The 21874-nt window shown below is 41.5% G+C and overlaps 1 protein-coding gene across 4 annotated transcripts in view; it reads left to right on the forward strand.

Moving 5' to 3' along the window:
- The window catches only part of Polk (DNA polymerase kappa), a 65766-nt gene that overhangs the window by 17707 nt on the left and 26185 nt on the right, over positions 1–21874 (forward strand). For all 4 annotated transcript variants that reach the window (XR_015045376.1, XM_021180959.3, XM_085830902.1 and 1 more), the window contains exons 2-4: positions 10060–10221; positions 12502–12621; positions 20592–20744. Coding sequence is in view for 3 of the 4 variants with exons in the window: in XM_021180959.3 (XP_021036618.1) it covers positions 10087–10221; positions 12502–12621; positions 20592–20744 (408 nt within the window). In the remaining variant the exon portion in view is untranslated. The remainder of the gene's footprint in view (positions 1–10059; positions 10222–12501; positions 12622–20591; positions 20745–21874) is intronic.

Consider the following 21874-nt stretch of genomic DNA (forward strand, 5'->3'; position numbering starts at 1 on the left):
TGTTTTTGAGACAGCATCCTATTGTGTATCCATGGCTGTCCTGGAACTCAAGTGTAGATCAAATTAGCTTTGAACTCACAAATCCACCCGCCTCTGTCTCCTCAGCACTGGGATCAAAGGTGTGCACCACCACACCCAGCAGATCTAGATCCTTTGGAGCCAGGGAAGTCATTTTAAGGATTTTAGGCTTTATTCTGAAATGAGATAGAATAGCATTGTGCACTGTGCAGCCAAAACGTGCTATGATCTAATTTGTGTCTTTAAAGGACCAGCTGGGAAGCTGAGGAAATGGTTCCATGGATGGAACACTGGGCCTGAGGACCAGAGTTCAGAACCCACATGAAAAGCCAGCGAGGTGTTAGCGCTGGTGCTCATCTGTGATCCCAGCGCTCAGAAAACAAAGACAGGCTCCCCACCCGCCGCAAGCTGACTAGTTAAACTAGTTAGAGTTGATGAGCTCCCGCTTCCGCTAGAGACCGAGCCTCAGTCTAAAGTGAGAGCCATGAGAAAAATACCTAACGTCAGCTTCAGCCTCCACAAAATGCAAGCACGTGCACGAGCGCAATGCACGCATGCCCGCATGCACATTTCTCTTGCAGGGAGGAAGGTGGAAAAGAAACAAATAGATCAGTTGGACTTCCGAGTTGATAATCAAACAGTAGGAAAGCAGAGGCAGAATCAGAGCGCATGTTGTAGTCATCCAGGCCCGAGATTAATGGTGGTTCCCATTGCCGTGTCAGCAGTGAGGGAAGTGAGACGCAGTTACACTCAGGATGTGTGGTGAAAGAGTCTGCAGGACTTCCTGATCCTTTGGATATGGATGTGTGAAAAAGAAAGAATCCCGAGTGACTCCCATACCCTGTGCTTGGGCTCACCTGGAAGGAGAAAAGGAGCTGGTGGGGCTGGCCTGGTTAGGTTTTTAGAAACATTTCTATTGAATAGTTTTGTACATGTATGAAATGGATTTGGGTCATGTTCACCCGCTCTTACCCTCTCGTGTATCCGTCTCATTCTCTGACTACTGCTGCCTTCCCTGCAAGTCTCTCCCCTGCTTTTCTGGACATACTGAAACTTAAGGTGCCAGGCAGGCATGGAGCTAGCACTATTAACCTGGAAGCCATTGGCATATAAACCACACTGAGTGTGTCTTGATGAAAATGAAGGCATCAGCAGGCAGGGAGGTAGCTGTAAACCAACTTTACCTTTCTCACAATATTGCCGACAGCTCAGTTCTGATACAGTTAAGAAGCCAAATCAATTCTGAAGTTTGGCCAGCTAACAAATATAAATAAGCTAATATGTAAAGTATATGTAAAAGCATTCATATTCATTCAATATGTTTCTTTTCACGCACTTTAACATTTAAAGGGCAAAGCAAGTGGAGGGATTCTTCTGTGTTGTTATGGTATGTTATTATAATTGAATTACATTTGCCTGCTTTCCTAGAACAATGCCAAGAAACAGAATTGCTGAAGTAAAATATTAGACTGAATGCAACAGTTAAGGGAAAAGAGGTCTAATGATGAAAGCAGAAAGCCAGCCTATGTTCTTTCAGATGCAGACCATTAGAGATAACAGCTACACTTCTCCTGCATCTTGGGAGGACATTGAAAGCACGTGCCTATCTCAATGCTGTTATCCAGATCTCCCAGGCATATTTTGTATGGCTTGAGCATCAAGATTTGTGTAAAGATCTCCAGTGAGGTGCAATATATAGCAATGTTTGAGAGTAAATAGTATATACTTCTTTGTTTTAGATAGTGTGTTGCTATGTAGCGCTAACAGGCCTAGAACTTGTAAAGCCTCCTGCTTCAGCCTCCCAGCTGGTGGGATTAGAGGAGGCCTGCACAACGCACCAGAATTTTACCTCTCTAATGGACCTACCCTTCTACGTCAGAGTACTAAAATTTCCTCTAAAAGATTCCTTCACCTCCAGCAGAAAGACAGGGCAACAAGTGAATGATGGGGTTGCCACCCCACACTCAAAACTCTGACCCATAACTGTTCCTGTTTGAAAGAACTGCAGGAATGGAAATGGAGAGGAGCCTGAGGAAAAGAAGGTCCAGCAACAGGTCCAAAGTGGGATCCAGCTCAAGGGGAGGTCCCAAGGCCTGACACTATTACTGAGGTTATAGAGTGCTCACAAAAAGGGACCTAGCGTGACCGCACTCCGAAAGACCCAACAAGCAGCTGAAAGAGTCAGATGCAGGTATTTGCACCCAACCAATGGACAGAAGCTGCTGACCCCTGTGGTTGAATTAGGGAGAAGCTGGAAGAAGCTGAGGAGGAGGGTGACTCTGTAGGAGGACCAGCAGTCTCATTAACCTGGACTCCCAAGATCTCTCAGATACTGGACCACCAACCAAGCTTACACCAGCTGATATGAGGCCCCCAACACATACAGCTGAGGACTGCTGGGTCTGGGTTCAGTCAGAGAAGATGCACCTAACTCTCAAGAGAATGCAGGCCCCAGGAAGTTTAGAGGTCTGGTGGGGTGGGGAGATGGGAACATCCTAGTGGAGTCAAAGGAGCGGGGAGGAGGTATGGAATGTGGGACAGTTGGAGGATGGACAGGGAGGGGAATAAAATCTGGGGTGTAAAAAAGGATTAAATAAAAAGAAGGAATATAAAAAAAGAAAAGAAAATATTTTGTATTTTTTCTAGTCATACCCAGGATGGGAGCAGCATTATTAAGAACAACTTCAAATTCACAGAGGCTATTTTCATTGTCGTGGGTACGTGGCTGCTGTTCACCGAGCCATTTATATGTAGTATAAGTGAACCCTGATTTGGAGGTGACTGATGGCAAGGGAGCTTCATTAGAGTTGAGTACAGAGACTTGGATGCCCTTCCAATTCCTCCGCTCACCAGCTGAGTTATAATACAGACTGCATATAACTTGCTTAGGTTTTGAATTTTCCCTTTCTGATGAATAACCAGAGAGAATAATCCTGAGAATTATTAAATCTGTGGTGCAGGTTGTTATATAGTTTTATGTATATATTTTTGGATAAAACTTTTTGTTTGTTTGTTTTTTTTGAGACAGGGTTTCTCTGTATAGCCCTGGCTGTCCTGGAACTCACTTTGTAGACCACCTGCCTCTGCCTCCCGAGTGCTGGGATCAAAGGCGTGCGCCACCACCGCCCAGCTGAATAAAACTTTTAAAATTTTATTATTGTGTGTGTCTGATATATGTGTGTCTGTCTGTCTGTGCATCTATCTGTGTAAAACTGGTACAAGCATGCCACAGAGCATGTGTGGAGGTCAAAGAACAACTTTTGGAAGTTGGTTCTCCGCGTCCACTGTGGGAACTGGAGATTGAACTCAGGCTCTCAGGCTTGCACGACAGGCATCTTATCCACTGAGCTGTATTGCTAGCAACATGTGTATGGTTTTTATATAGACTGATCTTCATTGTTGGGCTCAAGTATTCCTCCTGCCTGAACCTTTCATGGTTTTTCTTGGCTTTTAAAGTTGTATAACATTGCCATGTAATCACTTCCTGGGTGTGAATGGATTTTTTTCCTATAGTTTTGTTACCAGAATTGAGCTCTCTATATATTTTATATGATTGCAACAGATGTTGGCATGTGTGTATAGTAGAGAACTGTTGGCATGTATGGTAGTGTTATTTTACATTTGTTCTCTATCTAGTGAATAAAAATTTGAGGTTTAACAAGAGCACCAAGTTTATAAATGAAGCACAACTACAGCTAAAATCACATACTGACACAGTGATAGTGGTTGACTTCAGTAGTCCCCACTCTCACCTGCAAACAGGCCATCCAGACAAACACTAAACAGATAAATGCTGAAGTTAAATGTCATAAATCAAATAGACCTGTATTTACAGATATCTATAGAATATTTCACCCAAACACAAAAGAATACACTTTCTTTTCAGAAGCGTATAGAACTTTCTTGAAAACTATGTACTTGTATACAAAGCAGTAAGTCTCAACAGATACAAGAAAATTGAAGGGCTGGAGAGATGGCTCAGTAGTTAAGAGCACTGACTGCTCTTCCAGAGGTCCTGAGTTCATTTCCCAGCAACCACATGGTGGCTCACAACCATCTGTAATGGGATCTAATGCCCTCTTCTGGTGTGCCTGAAGACAGCTACGATGTACTCACATAAATTAAATAAATAACTAAATCTTAAAAAAGAAAAAAAAAAAAAAGAAGAAGAAAATTGAAATTAGAGACTGCATCCTATCTGACCAACATGGATGAAATCTGGATATCATCAACAGCAGAAAGCTTAAAAACTCATAGACACTGAGCAACTCACTATGGAATGAAAAGTGGGTGAAGACAGAAATCAAGAAAGAAACTATAAAACTTTTTAGAATTGAGTGATAATGAAAACACAACACATCCTATCCTAGGGGTCAGGATGTAGTCAGTTCTGAGAGGCAAGTTGATACCACTAAGTGTCTACATCACAAAATTGGACAGATCTCATATTAGAAACTTGGTAGCACACCTGGAAGCTCTAGAACAACAACAGCAGCAAAATAACACTCAAAATAAGATGGCAAAAAATAAACTAAGGACTGAAGTCAATGAAATAGAAACAAAACAGAATAATACAAAGAATCAATGAAAGGAAGAGTTGGTGCTTTTGAGAAAATCAGTAAGATTGACAAACCCATAGTCAAGTTAACTAGTAGAAGGAAAGAGAAGATCAAATTAATACAGTTAGAGATGGAAAGGGGACATGACAACAGACACTGATAAAATCCAGAGAATAAAAATACTTTAAAAATCTGTAATCTACTACACTGAAAACATAAAAGAAATGGATAAATTTCTTGACATATTTGGCTTTCCAAAGTTAAATCAAGATCAGATAAGGAATTTAAGCAGTCCTATAACCCCTGATGAAATAGAAGCAGCAATTAAAAGTTTCCTCACCCAAAAAGCTCAGGGACAGAGGGATTCAGCGCAGAATTCTATTAGATCTTCAGAACATAAATGTCAATACTCCTTAAATTATTCTACAAAGTAGAAACAGAAGGAACATTCCCCGATTCAATTATGGAGCCACAACTACCCCAATACCTAAGGATACAAAGACCAACAAAATGAATTACAAACCAGTATCCTTTATGAACACAGGTGCAAAAAAAATCAATAAAATACTTGCAAACCAAATTTAAGAACACATCAAAATTATTGCCCAGTTGTCTGATCAACTTGGCTTCAACCCAGAGAGCCAGAGATGATTCAAGATACATAAATCAATATATGTAATACATCACATATACAGGCCAAAAGATAAAAACCACATGATCATCACACTAGATGCAGGAAGGCCTTTGACAAAAATCCATCATCCCTTCATGTTAAAAGTCCTGGAGGAACTAAGGATACAAAGGACATGCCGCAACACAATAAGGTGTGTTACAGCAATTCCAGAGAGAAACTTCAAGCATTTGTACTGAAATGAGGACCAAGAGAAGACTGCCCACTCTCTCCACACCTATTCAATACAGTACTTGAAGTCTTAGCTAGAGAGCAATAAGCCAACTGAAAGAGACCAGGGAAATAAAAATAGAAAAGAAAAAGTCCGTGGTTTTTTATTTGCAGATAATGTGATTCTATACATAAAAGGCATTAAAAAGTCCATCGAGAAATTTCTACTGCTGATAAACACTTTAAGTAGCAGTATACAAAACACACAAAAGTCAGTAGCTTTCCTATATACAACTGTCAAACTGAGAAAACAGGGAAATAATACCATTCACAATAGCCTCTAAAAATATTTGGGGTAACTCTAATCATGCAAGTGAAAGACTTGTATAATAAAAACTTTAAGACGTTGAAGAAATAACTTATATACCAGAAGCTGGATAGTTTTTTCATGGTCATAGATTGATGGGATTAATGTAATGAAAATGACCATCCTACCAAAAGCAATCGACAGATTCAACACAATTCCATCAACATTCCAACATTTTTCTTCACCACATTGAAAAAAAAACCAATTTTCAGATTCACATGGAAACTCAAAAAGTGCAAGATAACTAAAATAATATAACAATTCTGGTTAATAAAATAACTATTAGAAGTAAACACCATCTCCAATCTCAAGTAGGACTACAGAGCTATGTTAATAATAACATCATGGATTGGCATAAAAACAGACATGTTGATTAATGGAATTGAACTGAAGGCTTCAGACTAAAGTTCACACACTTATGGATACTTGATTTTTTTTTTTTTAACAAGCCAGAAGTACACACTGGGAAAAAAAAAAAAAAAAAAAAAGGACAGCATCTTCAGCAAATGGTGCTGTTAAACCAGATGGCTGCATGTAGAAGAATGTAAATAGATCCATACTTATCACCCTGCACAAAATAGTTCCAAATGGGTCAAAGATCTCAATATAAGGCCCTGATTCTGATATGAGAGATGGGAAATAGTGTTGAACTCATGACACAGGAAAACTTAACAAGACACTAATAGCACAGGCACTAAAACCAACAATAAATGGAACCTCATAAGACTGAAGAGCTTCTGTATGGCCAAGGACACCATCCGTTAGGCAAAGCAGCAGGCTACACATTATGAAAGATCTATACCAATTACATATCTGAGTATGTGTGTGTCCCAAGTTGATTGTGGAGTACAGAACTAAACAGTTCTCAAAAAATCAAACACAATTGGCTGAGAAGCACTTTTAAAAAATGTTCAACACCCTTAGTCATCAGGGAAATGCAAATCAAAACTGCTTTCTGACTTACACCAGTCCCATTGGCCAAAATCAATAAAACAAATGACAGCTCATACTTGTGAGGATGTGGGGTTGGGGAATTCTTCTTGCTGATGAGATACAAACTTGTACAGCCACTGTGAGAATCAGTGTGGTGGTTCCTTGGGAATCTGAAAATCATTCCACTTCAAGATCCAGCTAGATCACTCTTGGGCATATGTCCAAAGGATCTCTATGTCCAACCCAGAGACACTTACTTGTTCATGGATATTCTAGTCATAATAACCAGAAATTTATGACAGCTAAGCTGTCCATTAACTGATACACGAATAATGAGATGTACATTTACAGGATGGAATATTCAGCTTGTTTTAAAAAGTTTTTTAAATTTCAGATAAATGAATCAATCTAGAAACTGAGACCCAGAGAGACAAATATGTGGGTCTTAGCCTTTAAGCTTTCAATGTGTGCTCTACAGTCTGTAAGAGGTTAGGGACCTAGTAAGGGACTGGGGAAAAGAGAGGACCTCCCAGGGAAGAGAATTTAGGGTATATTGTTATAAAGGAACAGTGGTAAGAGGGAGCCCTCCTAGCGTGGTAGGACTAAATGTGGAGAGGAAAGAAGAGAAGTGAGGGAGGATGTGTGTGTGGGGTGGGGGGGAAACTGACACTAGAGCCATTTGAGGGGCCATATGGAAACCCACTACTATAGATACTTACTAAAATATATACATATATGAAAGAAATCAAAATGAAGTCAAGTAAGAGGTGATGCCACAACTAGAATCTTATGCCACCATGTAAAACCTCCCATCCCCAGAATAGGTTACATCTATTTAAATCGTTGGCCAAAGTGACACCAAAGAAATTGCCAAATATCTCAGGCTATTTCTAAAGCTATTTGTTGTTTTCCAAAACTGTTGGTAATTCCTTATTGCTGATACAGAACTTATATAATTCCATCAAACATGGTAATGTAGAGATGGTGCCTAACTAGAGGCTTCATCCTGAATGCCTCATGTTCATGGTACTGGAAAGTACTCATTCATGCAACTGGAGGAGAGGGGGAACTATCAACCCAGCTACAAACCCTGTAATCTGTAATGGTGATCTGCCAGCAAGAGCTGCTGCTGTAATAGTGGCATAAACATTTGGAAGTAACCCACCACTCTGATTGGACTTAAGTACATACACTCCATGAGATGGCACCTGTGTCTGACAACACTGTGGTGGCCAAGAACCCTAGACTAGATAGGCCATGGGCCTAAGGGAAAAACCTAGTATTACTGTTCTTCTAAAGGACAGTAATGAAAAAGAACAGTGGTCTTCAGTTTGTGACCCACAGTTTGAGAACCACTGTGCTAACCATGTATTATGTAAGGCAGTATAATATCTCCTAATAACATTCTGCTATACCCATCGATGAGGCCCTCACTCATCCCTCATCAGAGAAACAACTTCATGCAGTAGATGGGGACTAACACAGAGAACCACAACTGGGCAGTATGCAGAAAGTAAAAGATTCTGGAGCACTGTCTTAAATAGATGTCTTCATCAAGCCATTCCCTTAGGACACAGGGAACTGTAACAGAGGAGGCAGAAAGAAGTAAGAGCTAGAGGGGATGAAAGACTCCAAGAAAACAGGGTCCTCGGAACAGGGCAGATTCACATAGAAACTCAGAGAGGCTGTGGCCACACACACTGCCTACACAGGTTCAAGCCTAGATGGTCCCACTGCTGAGAAGAGGACTAGGACCCGAGTCCTCAACCCTCACCAAGAAGCAATCTGTACTCGATATCCACTTGCAACTGAAAATGTATTTTCCCCAATGGGGCTTCCTGGGTATATTAACCATACTTCAGGGTGGGCCCCACACCTAGCAGTCAATGTCCAACACAAAATGTACCCAAAGTTTTTGTAGATTTTCTGTCTCAAATTGCTTCGATTGGGCATTTTTTTGTCTTACTGGTCTTTTGCTTGCTTATTTTGGTTTCGTGTATGTGTGTGTGTGTGTGTGTGTGTGTGTGTGTGTGTGTTTCTAAGTTTTTTGTTTGATTGGGATTTTTTTGTTGTTGTTTTTTTAATGAGAGAATGAAAGGGTATGAATTTGGGTTGGTGAGGAGCACACGAAAAAAAACCTTTTCAATAGAAAAAAATGAGGTATTGTATTAGTCAGGGTTCTCTAGAGTCACAGAACTTATGGATAGTCTCTATATAGTAAAAGAATTTATTGATGACTTACAGTCGGCAGCCCAATTCCCAACAGTGGTTCAGTCGCAGCTATAAATGGAAGTCCAAGGATCTAGCAGTTACTCAGTCTCACATAGCAAGCAGGCGAAGGAGCAAGAGCTAGACTCCCTTCTTCCAATGTCCTTATATTGTCTCCAGCAGAAGGTGTAGCCCAGATTAAAGGTGTGTTCCTTAAACTCGGAGATTTAATCTTCTGGAATCCATAGCCACTATGGCTCAATATCTCCATACCAAGATCCAGATAAGGATCTCCAAGCCTCCAGATAAGGGTCACTGGTGAGCCTTCCAATTCTGGATTGTAGTTCATTCCAAATATAGTCAAGTTGACAACCAGGAATAGCCACTACAGGTATGGACTTGGGTATGTTTTTTAACAAATGTGTAGTCATTTTCTAGCAAATTTATGTTTGCAGACTTGTTCTGAGACTCCTCTTTTTCTATCTGGAATAGTAATATCTGTCTTTTAGGGCTATTTAGCACGCATATGTAGGGCAGCAAACAGCATAGCTGGCACAAAACATGCAGGAAATGTTCATCCCATGTTTCCCAAAAGATAGAAAGCTGAGGATAATAATGGCAAGGATTTGAGTAGGGTCTGGTTTTGGTTTTGGTTTTAGTTTTAGTTGAGGGGTGGGGGTGGGGAGTGGGGTGTGTTGTTCAAGACAGGGTTTCTCTGTGTAACCCCGGCTCTCCTGGAAATCACTCTGTAGACCAGGCCAGCTTCGAACTCACAGAGATCCGCCTATCAACCTTTGCTTCCCAAGTGCTGGGAATAGCAGTGTTCACCACCACCTCTAGCTGAGGAGGAATTTTTCAAGAACTTGGAAATGTTTTTGTTTGTTCAGACAGGGTTGCATGTAGCTTGAACTAGCCTCAAACTTATTCTATAGCTGAAGATGACCTTGAACTTCTGATTCTTCTGTGCTTCCCTAGCACTAAGATTACAAGTGTGTGCCACCCCTCTCGGATGTTATGCTGGGGGTTGGACCCTGAGCCCCTTGCATGATGCGAGCCCTCGACTTAATGGTTGTTGTCTCCAGCCCTTCTGTGCACACTTTTTAAAGCAGTATGTATTTTGTATGCCTTTGCAGATAATAAGAAATTACCGTGTTTACATCATGGATAACACAAAGGAAAAGGACAACAACTTCAAAGACGACCTCCTGCTCCGCATGGGACTAAACGATAACAAGGCAGGCATGGAAGGGTTGGATAAGGAGAAAATTAACAAAATTATCATGGAAGCCACAAAGGTGTGTTCACGCTTCTTTCAATACCTAGGATTCAGTTTTTAGTATAAAGCCACTAAGTTTGATTTACTATCCTTTTTATTAATTAAAAATATTTTAATACAGCATTAAGCTATGAAATGTATAAATGCCTTTCAAATCTGTTGCTCTTACTACCAAGCTTTCTACTTTGAATTTGTATAATATGCATATAAAAGCAAGAGAGTGCACATTTTTTTTCCTCTTTTTCTTTCCTCCCATGTAAAAGAATATTATAATTGGATGGGGGGTTATACTTGTATACGGGGATGTAGTTTATTGATCTAATCAGAATTGTTACTGATTGACAAGTCACTTTTCTCTTTTGATTTTATAAACAGTAAGTACTGCAGTGAGGGGTTTTGTTCTTACGCAGGGTCTTACTGTATAGCCCTGGCTGTTCTGGCAGTCATTAAGTAACCCAGACTGGCCCTAAAGCCATAGAGACCTTCCTGCCTTTGCTGAGATTAAAGGCATGTGCCACCATGCCCGGCTTACATTTACTAATCTTATTTGTGTCCAAGTGCAACTGTAGAAGAGATATCTAGAAGTGGAATTGCTCTATAGAATACACATAACATGTATTCAATTTTTATGAGTTGCTAAATAAAGAGCTACTTTGTCTATTTATAGCTCTCCCTCCATTATATGAATTTATATATCACCATATCAGAGCTGCAAGACAAGACTGTGTTAGGAGTTGCCAAGTTGAGGTAACCGTTTAGCCCTAACAACTCAGTCAAAAAATGGTCAAATGATACGAATAGGCATTTAAGTGAAGAAGATGTACAAACGTCTCAAACATGAAAAGATACTGTCTTAGTTAGGGTTTCTATTCCTGCACAAACAACATGACCAAGAAACAAGCTGAGGAGGAAAGGGTTTATTCAGCTTACACTTCCATACTACTGTTCATCACCAAGGAAGTCAGGACTGGAACTCAAGCAGGTCAAGAAGCAGGAGCTGATGCAGAGGCCATGGAGGGATGTTCTTTACTGGCTTGCTTCCCCTGGCTTGCTCAGCTTGCTCTCTTATAGAACCAAGACTACCAGCCCAGAGATGGTCCCACCCACAAGGGGACCGCCCCCTCTTGATCACTAATTGAGAAAATGCCTCACAGCTGGATTTTGTGGAGGCATTTCCCCCCAGTGAAGCTCCTTTCTCTGTGATAGCTCCAGCTGTGTCAGGTTGACACACAAAACCAGCCAGTACAGATAGTCAACATCATTAGTCACTAAGAGAAGGCAACTTAAAAAATCCCTGGGAGATGCTATTCTCACTGCAGTTAGCCAGAATAGCTTTAATAAATAAGGCAGTGGAAAGTGTGGCCAGGGACATGGGGAAGCTGGAACCTTCATATGCAGGGACAGTAATGATTCAGTCATGGAAAACAGTTTGACACTTCCTCATAGGGCTAAGCATGACTTGGCGTAAGACACAGAAATACCCTGTTAAATGCGTATTAAGAGGAATGACAATGTATATCCAAGCAAAACTGTCTATAAATCTCTATACTAGCATTTTCATGATAGCCAAATGTAGAAATAGCTCAGTGTCTGCCACCTGATTGACAGCCCCTTGTGTTCAGTGGTGGAACCATTGAGAGTTGGTTCCCTGGCATATCTGTTTATGATTTAATACTAAACAAAGCTCTGAAGAGAGACAAGTCAAGGAGACACTGAGGAGCTCGTTGCTGAGACCTGGATGGGCTGCGTCGACAGACTGCAGTGGGGCTGCCTTGCTCTGGTTTGGGTTCTAATGCAGATCTTAACTCAGATTGCTTCTATGTAGTACCGTCTCACAAGAATTACATGATTTAGGGGGGTGTGCATACTTGTGTGGGTGTGTGCATGCACGCGCACTTGCATGCATGCGTCATGTATTTAGGGCCTCGTGCATGCTGGGGAAACATCCTTTACACATAAGGAAACTGATGGGAAAAGGTGAAGTCATTTCCAGATTGCACAACTTAACTTTTGAAATCGGTGTGACTCCAGAGGCACCCTGTTAGCCGCTAAGTTACATACCTCAGTGATCCTTTCCTTCCAAAGCTTTTCTTTTTTTTTTTTTTTTTTTTTTTTTTTTGGTTTTCCGAGACAGGGTTTCTCTGTGTAGCCCTGGCTGTCCTGGAACTCACTTTGTAGACCAGGCTGGCCTCGAACTCAGAAATCCGCCTGCCTCTGCCTCCCGAGTGCTGGGATTAAAGGCGTGCGCCACCACGCCCCGGCTCCCCAAAGCTTTTCTTATGCTTTGCTCTCTCTGCAGGGGTCCAAATTTTATGGAAATGAGCTCAAGAAGGAAAAGCAAGTCAATCAACGAATTGAAAATATGATGCAACAAAAAGCTCAAATTACCAGCCAGCAGCTAAGGAAAGCTCGATTGCAGGTATTTATTCAGTTGCCAGGGGGAAGTTGGTAGAATAGGAATTCATAACAGAAGTGCAGCACTGTCAAGTCATAACAGCAAACAGGGTCAGGTGGAAGTACGCATTACATTGCTACGCATGCGCATTACACATGCGCATTCCGCAGGCTGGAAGGCTCAGGCCCTTGCTCTGCACCTTTCCCTGTGCAGAAGAGGAAATGGAACCTTAGGTGACTTGCCTGGCTTCAAAGGACAGACAGTTTCGTTGCAGGGTTGGGATTTGACCAACGCACAGCATATGTTGTTTTATTGTGTGTGCTTTGCAGCTAGGCAAGACTGTAAGACAAATATGGCCCATTTGAGGGAGAGGAACTGGGTGGGGACTCTATCAGAGTGACTGTGTTTTAGTAAAATAAGAAGTTACACTACAAGTTAAATACCAAATGGGCATGAATTTTTGTGGTTTTTTTTTGTTTTGTTTTGTTTTTTTGTTTGTTTGTTTTTGAATGAAACGGTTTCTAAACACCTAGAGGTTTTTATGTTCTCCAGAAATCTCAAGAGGTGAGAGAGAAAAAAATTCAAAGTTTTCTCAGCTACTAAAAGTTATTTCAATAGAAAAGTTTGGAAGGAACCAGGGTTCAGGGGACCCTAAGGGAGATTGACAGCTCAAGACAGTCATGTTTCCGCTGATCAGACTAAAGGTGTAGTCGGTGAGTTCCGTCTCTATTAACATCTGACTCAATGCTACCAAAGCACTGGGCACAGGAAAACACTCGTTACAGATAAGGAAATGCACAAAGAAGGCAAGGTAATTTTCCTATTACTAAGAACTGAGCGTACTAATAAAATTGTCATATGAATCTGCCATGCCACAGGATCTTTCTCTTACAGTGGAGTTCAGCGATCGTGCACGTTCTTTACTGAACCGTATCAGTTTTTATAAACACTTTTCCAGAATATTATTTAATTTGTTGTTGATAGTGGTAGTGGTAGGTATTTTGTCTTTTGATTGTTGGTTTTGTTTGTTTGCATGTGACAGAATCTCACACTGCAGCCCCGCTGGCCTCAGGCTCCTGATGGTCCCCGTGCTTCAACCTTCAGGGGGCTTAGATTACAGGTGTGAGGGACCCAACCCAGTTACAAGATAATTTTTAAGTGGCTGCTGTTGTCACAAAAGATGACCCGAGTGCTGGATCGGTCATCATTTTTGACAGTTAGTTTATTGCGTTCCACTGTGTAGAGATACCCTGGCCTTTGCACTACCCAACCTTGGCTCCAGTCTCTGTTTTATATACACCTCTGTGATGGTAGTCTTCTGTCTTTGCACTCTGGTATAGTTATTTTCATCAAAAATTATTGATTTACATTTTCAAGATGTAAGTGTTGCTTTCTTCAAATGCTTCTTTAAAATTACCGGATTTCATCAGTTTTGTTACTTTTCTCATGCTGGTTTTAATTGCTTTTTATTGAGTCAGAGGAGAAACTGTCCTCACATGGCACTCACCCTTCTCATTATGAGATGCGTTTGTTATGAGACAGGTTAAGTGGGTGGCATAAGGAAACCAAAGCAACAGTTCCTTCTTATATAATAAGAAGTAATCGCTGGTTACATTCCTGTTCCTGTGGAGAGAAGAACAAACATACATTCACCCACGATAGTCACTGAGGACAGACAGAAGAAACAATCCCATAAAGGTTTGGGCTGGTGAGCCAGTGAGGGAAAAGGGTGGGGTTACCTATGGGAGGATGAGTAACATTTCGGTCCAGCTGGGGTGATGGCCTAAGTGCTCCATAAATGGATTCCCTCCCTCCTTCAGCTAACCTCCTATGTACTTATAACCTCCAATGATGGTGTGTAGCTGGGCAGGAGTGTATACAGATGGGGAGCGGTGTGCACAGGAAGGAGTGAGTGCTTGTGGTCTGGAGTAAGGTCCAGCCACCCTTCTCCACTCTTCGTGGGAGGGAATGTCAGTAGGATGGATCTTGTGAGGGTCCCTTGACTGTACTCATAGTTGTTCTGATTTCAAGCTAATATTAGCTACACTGTGCCTACAGTTCCATGGCATCCTTGGCTCTGATGACCATAGTAATTTCTGACACAAATTTTCCTTAAATCTATTCTATTATCTATATTATTCTCTTATCTCCTGGTGTTATAATTACTGGCCTGACAAAAGTAATCCACATTCCATTTCTTGGTGAGGAAGATATAGTGTGGGAGAGGGGGGATTAAAAGCAAATAATTTGCTGTCAAACAAGTGGGAAAGAAGTTGTAAACAATATTTAAACTCACATTCTTTTGGCAGCAACTCAAGTTAGAGGGCCACACATGACTGCAAGAGAAGCTATAAAATGTGCTCTCTAGCTAGGTGGCCGTCGGCCCAGCCTTTCTGTTTAATGGAAAGAATGGGGAGATAGATTTGGATGTTTGACAAACAGTCCAGTGCTATCTTCTTCCTTATTTCTAGAGTTTATTATCAATTTCTCTTCATTTATGAGATCGTATGCATTAAGGATTTTTCTTACCATATACCCTATATGTGTTTTCAATACATCTCTTAATTTTGATCACATACTTTAGAAGCTTATCTAGTCAAACCTAATGCTGTTCTTTTTAAGACTTTCATTTTAGGTTCATAGAAAAGCTGCACAGAAAGTAAAGATCTCCCTGCCCTCACATGGGCTAGCCTCTAGCCAGGTCTCCCTGCCCTCACACGGGCTAGCCTGTAGCCAAGCACTCTCTCCCAGAAGTGCACTACACTTGTTGCAGTTAATGTGCCTACTATGGCATGTCTTTATCATGCATCAATAATTTATTACTAGTGTTTTCTGCTTTAAAGGTGTAGACAAGTTTATAGTGGTATATGTTCACCATTAAAGTACCAATAACTCTATTACAATGTGAGTTATTGCCCTAAGTCCCTTTGTGACCTATTTGTCCATCCTTCTCTTCTGCTCATCCCTGGAGCTCTGATCTACTCACTGTCCCAGGTCCCACCCTGGCCAGCATCGGAATCCTACTGTGCGCAGCCTCTCCACACTGGCTTCTTTCACTTACTGATATACGCTTAGATTACTTGATGTTGTTTATGGCTTGATCTCTCACTGTTTTCATGTGCTGAATGTTATTTTTTATCCACATGTCTAGCAGTTTATCCATTTCCCTACTGGAGAACATCGTGTTTGCTTCCCAAGTTCTGCCAATTAGGAGTAAGCTGCTTGTAGATACCCATGCTCTCGTATATGTATGGGCCTAAGTTTTCAACTCCAGTTAGTAAATGCAAAGGAATAGAATTGCTAGGTCATGTGATTTAAAAGACGTTCACATTTTATAAGAAGCTGCCAAGCTGTCTTCCAAGATGACCATACCTTTCGACATTCTCGTTGTGAAGGATGAGGGGCCCTGTTGCTATTCATTCTGACCAATCTTTGGCGTTGTTAGTGTTCTCAGTTGGGGTCATCCCGACACATGCAGGATGATGGTGTTACGTCATTTTACACTGCGTGTCCTCACTGGCATAGAGTGAGGAGTCGCATTTCATATGGTTAGATGTCATGTATAAATCTCTGGTGAGGTGTCTGTTAAGGCTTTAGGCTTAGATTTAAATAAGATTGTTGACTTTTGTTTTTTACAGAGTTTGAAGAATCCTTTGTGTATTTTGAGTATCAGTCACATACTGACTTTTATTTTAAAAATATTTTCTTCTAGTTTAACTTATCTTTTGACTCCCTTGATAGTAATTTTCACTGAGCAGACAAACAAAATGTGTTTCAGTTAAAGTGTGAAGGATTTTTTTTCTAAGTTTAAAAAATTGCATTCTGTAGAAAATAATGCTGTCTTTAAGTTGACCTTATTCTGTAAACAATTTGCTTTTGGAACTTGCTAGGTTTTATGATCTGTAATCTACATATATCTTTAATAGACGCTTTACAGACACAGAGGATCATAGCTGGTGTGTTGCTCTGACTTTTGGGGTTTCATACGAATTTTGCAGTTTAACGTCCAGATAACCTGAAGGACTAGAAAGTGCCTTCCATTGAGCATCAGAATTTCAGCTTTTGTTCCAGTTGTGCCCAGGGTTTGCTGGGAGCCTCGCTGGCATCTCTCAGAACAGGAGTGGTAGGAAATGTGTCTTATGTTGATTATTTAATTGTTTCATTTGTTGAGCTTCCTCTAAAAGAAGCTGTGTGCGTGGGAGGAGGTTGAGGAAGTCCCAAGGAGACAAGAAGGTCTCAAAGAATGAAGACATTTTCATAGGAAATGTTTCTATTTTGGACATTTTCCACATGCTAGATTTGATTATGTGTGATATGATAGTGTAAATTTCTGCTGGTCAGGCCGAGGTAAGAAGTCTGCATGCATGAGCCAGGCAGCTCATTTGGACCCTCTTTGAATATCCTCCCCTGGACTCCACCCTCACCACACTCCTGGAAGGCAGGCATCTGGTTATCATATAAACTATCTTCTAATGAGCTTGTAAACTGGATAAATGAGCATCTGCATTCTGTTAAGTGAGGCCACACAGCCAATCCGTGCATTTCGACCATTTTAACAACCGCCTTTGCTAACTTGGACCAACTCAGTAGACTTTATGGAGATACTGAGTCAAAATAAAAAGCAGAATTTCCAAATATTGTCCCAAATGTAGTAGAAATTGAAGATTTTGAAAAGAAATTAGTATAGAGTGTGGATACAACAATGTTAAAGACTGTTCAAAGTCTATTAGCCACAGGTGGTATTCGAGGCTCTCACCCCAGCACTCAGGAGGCAGATGGGTCTCTGTGAGCTCTAGGCCAGCCTGTTTTACATAGTGGGTTCTGGGACAGCCAGGACTACATATAGTTTCCAAAACAAATAACTTCAACAACAATGACAAAAAAACCAAAGCCTGTGTTAGAAAAGATAAGACAAAGAAAACAAACTTTGGTGTAACCTGTTTCCCAAGTCCAGCTCTCTCACGTCAGCTCTATGACTCAGAACAAATCTCTTAATCTTAGTAAACTTTCATTTTCTCATTTATAAGACTAATAATTGTAATCTCTGAATTATTTTTACTAGTAAGTGAGTTTTTGTGGGAAGTGCTTAACATCTGACATAGTCCATAACTGTCCCTTCTACCTTAGAATGAGAGGTAGTCAGTGAGCCCTTGCCATACCCCTCTCCAAGAACACGTTGTACAAGCATCTCTTCATTCCTTCAACAACCTTTTGCCATTAGTTTATTAGAATTAAGGGTTGTAAGAGAGTGCTAACATAGCCACTGTCCTGCGCCTAATGAGAAGCATCACTGAGACCCAGAGGAAAGTTCTTGTCTTTAACCCCGGTGACACACGAGTTCTCAGAAGTAACAGGAGGAAGAAGGTAAATGTTACTTACAGCCACCAAGTAGACTGTGAAAGGCCTCAGGGGAAAGTGATAAACGAACCATGACCGAGAAGTAAAGGGGGAGAAATGTTGGGAAGCTAAGGCAGGCGCTGTGCATTGGGGAGAGCAGAGAGCGTTCAGACAGGATGGGTGGGTGACTAAGAAGAGATTAAAGGAAGATGGAAGAGATGAGTCACACTGTGAGGCTTCCTCTGGGCAGCTGCACGCTTGCATCGAGTACAAGAGAGAAGTTCATAGAAGAAACCATCTCAGCGTTAATCATGAGTGTGAGGAGTTTTCCCTCGCGGTTGGCTTTCTATTTATCTTCTGCTTCTCTATATTATTCCAAGCCAAAATATTTCAGGTGCCACTCCTTTATTCTTACTTCATTCATATTTTAGGCATATTGTAATTATTACAGCTTATCTACTACAATAAGGGCCACAGTGGAAACAAGAAATCAAGCAAGAGAGCATTGGTTCTCTGGCATGGAAGACAAAGCTGCAGCCGAGTTTCATAGCATATTTGAGTTGACCCATGAAGGCTGTGGCAGAGCTCAGGGTATTCTAGATAGGAGCAACCCAAGAAGGCAGAGTCCCTCAGGTCAGCGAGAGGGGTAAGCACAGCACGGGTAGGCCTGTGTACACTGTCAGGGTCTGCTACAGGCAGATGGGATTCGGGTCTTGTTCCTAAGAGAAGAGCTGCAGTTTTAATCTCCAGTTAGTGGGTGGGTGGCTAGTGTGTCTGTCCTAAGACCATGAAACAAGTATTCTATAAGTGAGGGCAAGGCTGAAGACAGCACGTGCATGGGGGATGGGCAGGCACAGCGAGCCTTCGTGCTCTCCCCATGAAGGTGTTGCCTTCCTTCAGGCGCTCACTGGGTTCTCCAGAACTGTTTTCCTCTCTCCTTGGTTGCTGTGCTCTGCCTCTGTTGCTCCTCTCAGTAGTAGATTCCATGTGCTGTGTGTGTGGTGCTTGTTTTATGGCTGTCTTCTGTTATGATTTATGTTAATGATCTAGGCAGCTTCTTATAGGTTGTCAAAATTAAACCTGTCCCATAGCCCTTTGCAGGCTAGCCTAGGCAAGCACATGTAGAACATTAGTAGAGGCCGCCCATACAAACAGGGTATGGGGATGTTTGCTATGTAAACTTTTCTTTACTCTCCTATTTTGTTTCTCTCTATGTTCTCTCTCTTTTTTTTTTCTTTCAACCCAGTAATTTTTCTCTGAACAGGAAAAAAGTTTTAAAGATTACAATTCTGCATTGTTATATTTGACATGTATTTTAAAGTTTTATGAAAAATAAGCTACATCTTCAGTTTTTAATTGATATTGGTATAGAATAACTATTTCAGATATTAGCTCTTCTCCTGGCTAGTTTTATGTCAACCTAACAGAAGCTAGACTCAGGGAAGAGAGACTCGGAACTGAGAGAATGCCTCCATAAGATCAGGCTGTGGTGATTGACATGGGAGAGCCCAGCCCACTGTGGCTGGTGCCACTCCTGGGCTGGTGCGCTGGGTTCTAGAGACCAAGCAGGCCGAGCAAGCCAATAAGCAGCACTCTCCATGGCCTGTGTCAGCTCCTGCCTCCAGGCTCCTGCCCTGTTTGAGTCCTTGCCTTGACTGCTTTCAGTTTTGCTGGAACTGCGAGTGAAATAAACCCTGTCTCCCCAAGTTCCTTTCCTTCCTGATGTTTCATCACAGCAACAGAAACCTAGCCAAGGCAGCCCCGCAGACATAGTTTCACAGAAGGAATGTTCACTCTGTACTTCATTCAACATGTTCTCTTGAACAGAGTGCAGCATCATGTCATGCGCCAGAGGTAGAATCTCTTGATGTGCAGTTCCTCTGTTCTGTTTTAAGACATTAACAATTCGAGTCAAATGGGAATTGTTTCATTTGCCTAAATAGAAGCATTCAGTTATAGTAGGTTTATCCAAATCAGTTGAGCAGTAGCATCATTTGATGCAGGTAACTGGGGTAGCTCGTTTATTCATGAAATACTTGGTAAGTTCCTGCTCTGTTCCTGGAAGAACAGGAAGAAGAATCACTAGGAGCCTACATTTACAAATAGGCTGTCAGTCTGCAGAGAGGGCTCAGTGGGTGAGACCCTTGCTGTATAAGCAGGAGGACCCGAGTTTGGGCCCCCAGCACCATGTGAAAGTCAGGTGTGGCATCACGTGTGTGACTCCAGCACTGTGTGGGGAGACCGGTGGGTCCCAGGAGCTCAGGGCCCTGCCAGCACAACCAAAAGAGCAAGCTCTAAGTTCACTGAGAAATCCTGTTTCAAAATACAAGGGGGAGAGCAACAGGGAAGAGACCCAAGGCACTGTGGCCCAAGCACACATGCATAGGTAAGCATTCACACTTACACACAAAATCAAAAGGTAATGACTAAGAATAGGCTGTCTGTGTGAAAAATAGAAGCAGTTACTAACCTTGATAAACAACAATAAATTACATACCCATAGATATAAGAAAATATATACCTAATAGGTGGATGGATGGATGGATGGATGGATGGATGAGTAGACTGGTAGATAGACACTTCTGAATTAAAGTTAATGGCTAATAATGTTTTGATATCATATTGCCTAAAAGTATGTTAACTTTTTAAAAATTAAGGTTGACAGATTTGCAATGGAGTTAGAACGGAACCGGAATTTGAACAATACCATCGTTCATGTTGACATGGATGCTTTCTATGCAGCTGTCGAAATGAGGGACAACCCGGAGCTGAAGGATAAACCCATTGCTGTAGGATCCATGAGCATGTTGGTAAGTAGGTGAAGACCAAAAACAAAGAGGAAATTGCATGGGATATCCGGATAAGCCTGCTGGGGCTTGCCGGTTTGCTGAGGACTTTTTCATGGTTCCAGGTGGCTTACACGAGCTCAGCCACTGAATCCTGTCAGTATAACTGATCGTACTAATTTTTATTTCCACTTAAGAACAACAACAAACAAAACAACAGAGAAAATGAGCGCCTGTACCAAGGTTCCAAGCCCAACAAATCAGCAGAGTAGTGGAGTACTCTCCCACGTGAAGTCAATTTTCAGACGTGTTCTAGAGAGAATGGAAGAACAGGCAAGGGAAATGTTCTGTTTTGAAGGTTTGCAAACTGGCTTGCAGACCAAGTCTGGCCTGTCATCGCTTTCTGTAAAGAAACTTTGTTAGGACAAATGGTTATGACACTTACTTATTTTACTGTCACATTCAAGGAACACAACTGAATAGAGTTGAATAATTGCTAACAAAACACATCTGCAAAAGCTCCCGTGATTATGTGTGTCTGAGCTTTATAGAAAGTTTTGCCAGCCCCCATTTTGCAATAACAGAGCTTGTTGATATGTTTACAGTGTAATTCATTTTTTTTCCCACAACTCAGAATCGTTTGTCTTTCTGACCACTAAGTTGCCTTTTCTTTTGGCTGTCCTAAGTCAAAGCGAAGGGAACAGGAGGCGTGCCTGTGGCTGAAAACATATTCATTCACTAGTAGGAGGTGCTCATCGACAGCCTCAGCGCTCAGGAACGCACATCTGTCTGAAAGCAGCAGCTGGGGTAGATAGGCATTTGTATCACAGAAACACTGGGAAAACGAGAGAGTTGCTCCCTGTCGCAGACTCCTTCCAATGCCTTAGATAACTATAGCCTGTGTCCTACAACTACTCTGTTGTGTAGCTGTAATCCATCATGAGCACGCAGGCAGCTAACTAAAGCAATGCTTGCTGAAATGTTTTCCCTTTCCTAGAAACCACCAGTGGAATCGGAGAGAAAAGCAAGAATGCATACCTGTGTATGTGTGTACTTACACACATACGTTCTGTAGCTGTGTTTGAGCTAAACTGGGGGCTTTTGAAAACCTCACTTATTTTCTTCCCAACCTAAAAGTTAAAACGTCAAGTTCA

This window comes from Mus caroli, unplaced genomic scaffold (assembly GCF_978045245.1).
Source record: "Mus caroli unplaced genomic scaffold, Mus_caroli_1 scaffold_15, whole genome shotgun sequence".
In the NCBI taxonomy this organism is placed as follows: Eukaryota; Metazoa; Chordata; class Mammalia; order Rodentia; family Muridae; genus Mus; species Mus caroli.